Source organism: Antechinus flavipes, chromosome X (genome assembly GCF_016432865.1).
Source record: "Antechinus flavipes isolate AdamAnt ecotype Samford, QLD, Australia chromosome X, AdamAnt_v2, whole genome shotgun sequence".
NCBI classification, from domain to species: Eukaryota; Metazoa; Chordata; class Mammalia; order Dasyuromorphia; family Dasyuridae; genus Antechinus; species Antechinus flavipes.
In genome coordinates this window covers 8,929,015-8,938,002 of record NC_067404.1, presented here as the reverse complement: position 1 = coordinate 8,938,002, position 8,988 = coordinate 8,929,015, and the positions used below count along the sequence as shown (strand labels likewise).

General features: G+C 38.3%; 1 protein-coding gene across 1 annotated transcript in view; it reads right to left on the bottom strand.

Annotated features, from left to right (window-relative positions):
* Positions 1 to 6,165: 6,165 nt before the first annotated feature.
* The window catches only part of TMLHE (trimethyllysine hydroxylase, epsilon), a 102,968-nt gene continuing 100,145 nt past the window's right edge, over positions 6,166 to 8,988 (bottom strand). Inside the window, exon 8 of the mRNA XM_051968158.1 lies at positions 6,166 to 8,136. Within this exon, the coding sequence (XP_051824118.1) occupies positions 8,005 to 8,136 (132 nt within the window). The 3' untranslated portion in view covers positions 6,166 to 8,004. The remainder of the gene's footprint in view (positions 8,137 to 8,988) is intronic.

Below are 8,988 nucleotides of genomic sequence, written 5' to 3'. Positions count from 1 at the left end.
TCAAAGAGCACAGTGAAGGCCTTCTTTGATTTAAGTAGGTCATGTTGAGCAGTCCTTGCCAGTGTCTTTCATGTCACCAATTAATTCCAAAGTTCTTCAGAGAGACCTTGAGAATGTCTTCATATCACTTTTTCTGGCAACTATGTGAGCGTCTTCCTTATATGAATTCTCTGTAAAATAGTCTTTTAGGCAAATATATGTTTAGCATTCAAGCCCATCAGAGTTATACTCTCTACAATAGAGTTTGAATGTTTGGCAATTTAGCTCAAGGACCTCAGTGTCTGGTACCTCAACCTGCCAAGTGATCTTCAGAATCTTCCTAAGACAATTCAGATGGAAGCGATGGATTCAATTTCCTGGCATGGCACTGGTATACTGTCCAGGTTTCACAGGCATACAATGAGGTCAGCACAATGATTCTGTAGACCTTCAGTTTACTTACTAGGCAACCTAATATCTCTCCTCTCTCACACTTTCTTCAGAGCCTCCCAAACACTGACCTAACTCTGGCAATGTGTGCACCACTCTTATCATCTATGTGAACAACCCGAGTAAGTGAACTTATCCACAGTGTTCGAAATTTCTCCATTTGCTATAACCATGTATGGATGACATCCACCATTCACTGGTGGAGAATCTATGTTTTCTTAATATCGTTAGGCCAAAATTAGCAAAAGTAGCAGAAAATCAATCTATGCTTTGTTGCATCTCAGTTTTGGAGATTGTATTTAGTGCACAACCATTCATGAACAAAAAATCATGTAACAGTTCTCCTTCCACTCTGGCTTGTAGCCTTTTCAAGTTAAATACTTTGCCATCAATAGTGATTTTGTTGCCATGTTTGTCCTCATTGAAAACATCTGACAACATTGCTGAAAATATCTTGCTAAAAAGCATGGGAGCAAGAACACAGTCTTGCTTCATTTCACTGATGACTGAGAAAGCGTGAGAGCATCATCCATTATCCAAAACCTGGGCAAACATAACATTATGAAATTGACATACAATATTGATGAACTTCTCTGGGCAACAAATTTTGCCATAATTTTCCACAAGGGTCTGGCTGGAGACTCAGCATGAACCACACTTTCACCTCCCAGACAATATGGGGGTCTGGGGGGCTGAGTCTGGGAAACCTGAGGGAACCTCTACTGATTTGGCATGCCAGGACCAGCAGGCAAAAAGGAACCAGCACATCAGGAGTGCAGAGGCAGGGCTGCTGTGGGCTGCTGGCATTGCAGGAGGGAGGGGTGCTTGGTTTAGGGTTCCAGATCAGAGAAGAGAGGCATCATTCGTGCCCCCCCCCAATTAGAGGTGCTTACACTAATACTTTTCATTTTAAAAATGAACTGGCAAAGAAGAAAGAACCCAACCACAGAAACTTATTAAGGGAAAATGGAAGACTGGGGTTCACCTCCAGAGGATAGTGAAGTAAAAAAAAAAAAGCTTTTTCCACACCCAAAGAGTAATGTTAAATGGCTCTCTGCCCAAAGAGAATTTATAGAACTCAAAAAAGATTTCAAAAATCAAATGAGAGACATTGAGGAAAAACTATAAAATAAAATAGAAACCAAAACCATCCAAGAAAAATAAGATTATGAAAAAAAGTTATCCAACTAGAAAAGTAGATATGGAATCTTAAAGACAAAAATAGATTAAAATTTTGAAAATTAGAATTGGGTAAGGGGAAGGCAATGAAGCTATAAGAGACCAAGAAATAACAAAACAGATTCTAAAAAATGAAAAACAGAACAGAATATGAAACATAAGAAAAACAACAGATCTGGAGAACAGATCAAGAAGAGAAAATATAAAAATAATCTGAAAGCTGTGACCAAAAAAAGAACTTCAATATAATAACGCAAAAAATAATCCAAGAAAATTGTACTAGAACATAAGGGGAAAGTAGAAATTTTAAAATCCCATTAATTACCACCTCAAAGAGACCCTTTTTGAAAAACACATAGAAATATAATTGCCAAATTTTAAAAACCGCAGATCAAAGGGAAAATTTTGCAAGAAACAAGAAAAAAACATTTAAAACAATTAGAATTGTGCAGGATTTATCAGCAGCCACAATAAAAGACTTTGTGGTCTTTGTGGCCCAAAATATCATATCTAGCAAAATTATCCATGACATTGAATGAAAAAAAATAGGCATTCAATAATCTTACAGATTTTCAGGACTTGAAAGCAAATTCAAACTCAATGGAAAATTTAACATGTAAGGGCCAATCTCAAAGATTATTTTCAAGGAAATGTCCATGTTAACATGGACAAACTGCTTTTTACATGGAAATGTATGCCATATGTTTAAGATTGAAATCGGCAGTTAGGTAGCTCAAAAGAAAGATTGGGGTAGAGTTGAGTATGATCTGACTCTTAAAAGCAAAATCATCTAGGAAAAGGTAAAAATAGTAATTATGTTATACAAATGAGATGCAGAGGAAGAATAGACACAGAGACATTAGAGGGGGGAAGAGGGCTCATAGTTCTGAAAACCTACTCCATTGGGATTGGGTTCAATTGGCACCCCTACATATATACCATGACGGGTATAGCACCCTCCAAAATCTGTAAAGAAATAAGGGGAAAGGGAAAGGGGAGGGGAAATAAAGGGTGAAAGAAGAAAACAAGGGAGGGATCTTTATAGCCCCCTCCTCCTTTCTTATACCTTTCCCCTACTATTTCTCTTTTCCCTTCTATTAGCCTCCCCCTTTCCTTTTCCTTTCCCCCTCTAACTTCTCTATAAGGTGAGAGAAGTTTCTCTGTGAAACCAAATATCTATATAGATATAGATATAGATATAGATATAGATATATAATATTCTCTCTTTGAGCCAAATCTGATGAGAGTAAGATTCACACAATGTTCATCCCCTTTACTTCTTTCCCTAAATTATAATAGGTTATAATAGGTGAGGGAAGGTTAAGTAATAGCAAGGCAAGTTAAGAAGCAGAATTAAAGAAGAGTTAGCAGGGATAGGAAAAAAAGTGATATACACAAACACTACAACAAGGATCAGAAGTAGAATTTATTAGAAAACAAAGTACAGCTAGTAATCATTGATCTTAGACAATTTCAAACTTAAAGATTCAATCAAGAGAAAAATCTACATTATATGTCAGCCACACTAATCCGGTTTTAGATACATGTTTACATATGGGTAACTGTTGATTTTATGTATATTTCTGAGTATATGTAGATATGTATGCATATAGTTCTATGTAGGTATGTATATAGATATATGTATATGTGTGGGGGTCTGTGGGTAAGTGTGAATGTATGTATGTATATATATGCATATACATATATATATACACACACACATATATATCTGTGTGTGTGTGTGTATTGCATGGAGTGTGTGTGTACATGTAGGTATATATATATCTATACCTATCCATCTATCTATCTATAAATATATCTATGTTAAACTATAACCTGCTTGGGGAAGGTGGGGAGGATGAAAGAGGGAAAAAAGAATAAAGTAAAAAAATGCTCAGTAGAGAACAAAATAGCAACCTACAAGGAAATAAAGAAAAGATACTCATGCATATAATTTCTTGTACCATTATATATACTTTCTTGAAATGGCAGTTTATTTTTATATATTTTGACTCTCCCTGATGTTCTGCTGGGCACATGACAATGTTTTGTTTCTTTTTTTTCCTTTTCTGCCTTTCTTTTTTCTTATTTAATCCAATAAATAGAATTTTTTTTAAAAAAGCTTTCATAGCTCCTATGGCTAAAAAAAAAGAATGATTTTTCCTGTGATAAAACATATCTGGTCAAAAGTCATTTTAAAAATTAACTAAACATGAGTATTATTAAAAAATAAAACTTCAAAAAAAATTTTAAATGATGAGCTGGCTGGTTTCAGAAAAGCCTGGAAAGACTTGTATGAATTGATACTGAGTGAAATGAGTAGAACCTGAAGGACACTGTACATAGTAACAACAAGATTATGTAATGATCAACTGTACTTGGCTCTTCTTAGCAATGATTCAAGGCAGTTCCAATAGTTTGGGGATGGAAAATGCCATCCACAACCAGAAAGAAAACTATGTAAACTGAATATCGGTCAAAGCATGGTATTTTCAATTTTTTTTTGATTTGGTTTTCTTTCTCACGGGTTTTTTTCCCTTTTGGTTTGATTTTTCTTGCACAACATGACAAATATAGAAATGTTTAAAAGAATTGCATGTATTTAACCTGTATCAGGTTACCTGGTGTTTTGGTGAGGGGGAGAGATAAGGGAGGGAGGGAGAAAAATTTGGAACAGAAAGTCTTATAAAAATGAATGTTGACAATTACCTTGACATGTATTTGGAAGAATAAAATATTATTAAAAATTTTTTTAAGTCAGAGTTCAAATCCAGCCTCAGATACTTAATAGCTGTGTGACCTTTGGAAGTCACTTAACCCTGTTTGGGAGAATGAGATGATTGCCTCTTTACAGAAGTTTGAACCAAGAAAAAAGAACATATAGTAAAGGACAGGGGAAAAACAAAAACAAAAACAAAAACAAGAAATGTTTGTTTCAGAACACAAGCTAAATTCGTCATGAAATCCCAACCTTTTCTAACTACTCCTGAGAATAGGTAAGAACAGCTGGAGGTAGACTCCTTCGAATGTGCATCAAACAACCGTTATGGTTCAATAGATGACTCCACATTAAAGGGTTTTTATTAGGCAAAAGTCTAAGGAAGTTATATGAAAACATCTTAATGCAAAATCCTTTTCATTTGATACCTGTCACAACCATTCCACTGATACTAGGGCAGGGGGAGTGTGCCAAATTATTCCGCACCCCTGACATTGAAAACATCAAGACTTGCAATGTCACCAATGGTTGCCCCTTTGTACCAAAGGTAAAATTGGATTTCTGGATTAAGAGAATGTTGCCTTTGTTGAGGATGGGCTGGATGGCCTCTGGATTGAGACTCCTAGTTCTAGGAGTAGGCAGTATGGTACAAAGGCTGTGTGTTCAGAAGACCAGGGATCAAATCCTGCCTCTGTGACTTGGGGTACTTTTTTGGACTCAGTTTCCTCATCTATCAAATTAGAAGGGTTGAAGTAGATGGCTTTTGAGGGACTTTCTAGCTCTAGATCTACAATCCTATGAACAAATAGAAAATGCATTTTCTGCTACATATAGCATTTCTTTCCTAAGAGGGAAAATCAGAAAATTTTGGGGGAAATACAGGAAAATGCAACTGGATTTATAATTACTCTCGTATGCCACCATGATCTTGACATGTCAGAAAAGCCGCCCTCCATTCTCCTATTCAGAGGAAAGCTGGAGAGTGAAGAGTGTTTTATATTGTTCTCATACTGAAAGAAAAGGGTTGGAACCATTGGAAGAGGCCAAAGACCTGGAAATGCTCTGGATGACCAGTTTCCTCATCCTTTAAAAATGTTCTGCTTGAGGGTTTTGTTGTTGGGTTTTTGGGGAGGAGATTTTTTGTATGGATCTGTTCTTTCCTCAGAATCTCCTTGGGTGAAGAGACTCCCTCCATCAATGGAGATCAATAACTCTTCTGCACCTTCTCTGTCAGAGGATTGTCCAGATTGCCATGAAGCTAAGGGACTTGCCCAGCTCACACAAACAGCAGGTGTCCAAGGTGGAATTGGAACTCAGGTTTTCTATCCGCTAGACCATGATGCCTCTCTGCCCTTCTATATGTTCATGTGTAAAAACAGTGCTGTTGCCTCTTCCAAAGACCATATGGGCTCAAGGAGCTCAAATGAGATAATGTATGTGGAATGTTTTAGAAATATTCTAGTGCTACATAAATCCATAAGGGATTATGATTATCAGAAATTCTGAACTATACCCCTAGGCGGCCAGGGGGGCACCACAGAGCAGAGTTCATATCCAGCTTCAGACACTTCCTAGCCATGCTACTCTGGACCAGCCACTTCATCTCTGTTTACCCCAGTTTCCTCCTCTGTAAAATGGAGACCATAATAGCATCCACCTCCCAGAGTTATTGTGAGGAGCCAATGAGCTGACTGGAAAGTGCTTACTTGGTTCATGGCAAATTCTCTAGAAATGCTTATTCTCTTCCCTTTCCTTCACCCTGAATCCATATGAACTTCTTCACCTTTCAAAAATTCAGTTTTCCCACCTCCCTCTTTACACACACACACACACACACACACACACACACACACACACACCTGTCTTATCCACTGTGCAGTTTCTCATCTGTAACATGGCTGGGTTGTCCTGGAGGTGGTCTTAGGGCCCTTTAGAATTTCTGTAACATCTACCTCCTAGGGTAGGCAGAAAGGAGCCAGATGAAAGTGCTTTGTAAATGTGAAAGTCCATCAGAAATGGTCATCCTGCCACTCACAGGTATTGTGTCCCTGTGCAACTACACAAGCAGAACAATGCAGGTACTTTGTAAATAAACCATCCTTCCTTACTGCTTGCTGACAGGTGAGCCTGGTGAGCCCTTTCTCCTTATCTGCATCAGGTCCTTCCATGTAAAATTTGGGCAGTTGGCCTGGTTTATTTCTAAAATCCCTTCAAAATGTGACATCAAATATTCACTAATCTGGGCTCAAATGTGAATTCTGCCACCTGTGTGAACCGGGGCAAAGGCATTTGAGCTCTCTGTGCCTCTCTCCAATGATGGTCTCTGAAGGCTTTGGCTCTAAATCCATGATCTTATAAGTCTTTTTCTTTTTTCTTCTTTGGGTCACAGTGTCCTCATCTACAAAATCAGGGGTTTTTATCAGATGGTCTCTGAGGTCCTTTCTATTACTGCCATCCTGTGACCCCCCCCCCCCAAGCTCCAAGGGAGATTTATGAGGCTAAGAACTACAACCATAGCACTATGTTCTAGGAAACCCCTATAGCTATGAATGAAAATGTCAAAAGCAAAGAATGAGAATTCTAAGATGGAAGGCATTCAATACTTTCTAGTACCAAAGTTATAAAATAATGGAAACTGAGGAAAATAACCATGTACTGCTAAACTATGACTTAAAGGTGTCTCACTCTAAGTACAACCAAGGTCTTTGATCTTCAAGGTCTTTGCATTCCCAACTATTTTTTTCTGCATGTGTAATTTTGAACCTGTCTGTTCCTCATCTACCAAATGATGGGCTTACACTGGATGATCTTTAATAACCCTTCCTGATCTGAATCCAAGAGTCTGATGTCAATAAAGGAGAGTGAACTGGATTTGGAATCATAAGACTAAGGGTCACATAGCTGTATGATCTTTGGACTTCAAATCCAAGCCCAGGCACTTCTACTTATATGAGCTTGGATAAGTCACTTCCCGTATATAAAAGGTGGGAATTGGATTATCTCTGAGGTCTCGTCTAAAGTTAAACTTCAGATCCCTTGATTCTACCTGTGCTCACGGACCTTGCTAAGAAGCAAAGGATGAATGATATAGACCTGAGAATCTCCCAGGATATCCTCGACCTTTCCATTGAGGGGAGTAAGGAGACTTGGGTTGGGTCTCGACTCTGATGAAAACTACCTCTCAGACTTTGGAATTAGTCGTTTGATTTCCCAGGGCCTCTGTTTTCCTAATTTCCAAAGTGAGGGGGTTGACCTAAATGCTGAAGTCTCTCCCAACTCTAAGCAATATTGCCCCTAGTCTAAGAATGTCTTAAGGGATTCAGATACAAAGGGATTTATTGTGGGGATAGCATGGGAGTGAACTGATCTGGATTATACCAAAAGGCTGGGAACTAAAAAAAAAAAAAAGCCTGCTCTATAAAAGAGAATGTAAAGTGTTTTGCCATTGGATGGGAGACTTTGAAGCCTAATAGGACCTTTCTTTTGTATGTTCCCATGTCAGTAACAAGAGAAAACTGAAATAATGTGGGGTGCTCTAGGTGGCCAGTCTAAATATTGATACGAGTTCCTGCTCTTTAGGTCGTGAGCAATTGTTCCTGCTCTTTAGGTCCTGTGCAATTCTTTCTGGTAGCCAGTGTGCTCAGTGGCCATCAGGCTTCGTTTCCATGGCTGAAGTTTTAAGCTTGAAGTCCAAGGAAGCGGGCTGTATTTAACACATCATCTCTGGTCAGGTAACAGCCACATAGCTGGCGATAGCCCGTGAATGATTCCCGGCCATGTAGAACACGCCAGTTGTCTATAAATAGGGCCTGTGAATGAATAAAAGGAAAGAGAAGATGCAGTCAGAAGAGATGACTATGGGATCCTGAAAACAAGGAGGTTAGTTTATTTATTTTTTTTGTAAACAGCATTTTATTTTTTATAATTCTATCTAAAAAGTTTTTGAGTTCAAATTTTTTCTCTCTCCCTTCCTCCTCTCCCCCCTCCCCAAGATGGCAAGCAATATGATATAGGCTATACATGTACAATCATGGAAACAAATCTCCACATTGGTCACGCTGTAAAAGAAGAAACAGAACAAAGGGAAAAAAAAACCCCAAAACCACAAAATGAATATACTATGTTTTGATCTGCATCCAGACTTTATACTTTTTTCTCTGGAGGTAGAGAACATCATTTCATCATGAATCTTTTGATCGTCACGTAATCTTCTTGTCGCTAGGTTCTGCTCACTTCACTCAGCATCAGTTCACATAAGTCTTTCCAGGTTTTTCTGAAATCCCCTTCTCATCATGTCTTCTATCAAAAAACCAGTCCCCACATTTGAATATTCAATGTCTGAGGTAAGCGCTGTTAGAAATTACAAAGGAAAATGGTAGCACCATATGGTACCTATACTTGAGGACATGGTACTGGCTGAAATAATGACCTCTCAATGGAGAGAGCCCCCCCCCCAAAAAAAAAAAACCAGGCAACAGAATGGGAAGAGTCTCAACTAAACTCTCTAACAGTCTGTGTCCTCAAAGAGCTGCAACAAACAGGTTAGGAGGTCTTGGGAAACTTAGTGAGTCTCAGTCACAGCACACTCTCTACTGGAAAGAAATGCTGTAAGGTTCAAATCGAGCATTTGTAAATGAGTGTTTTGTTCTTGGGATCTCCAA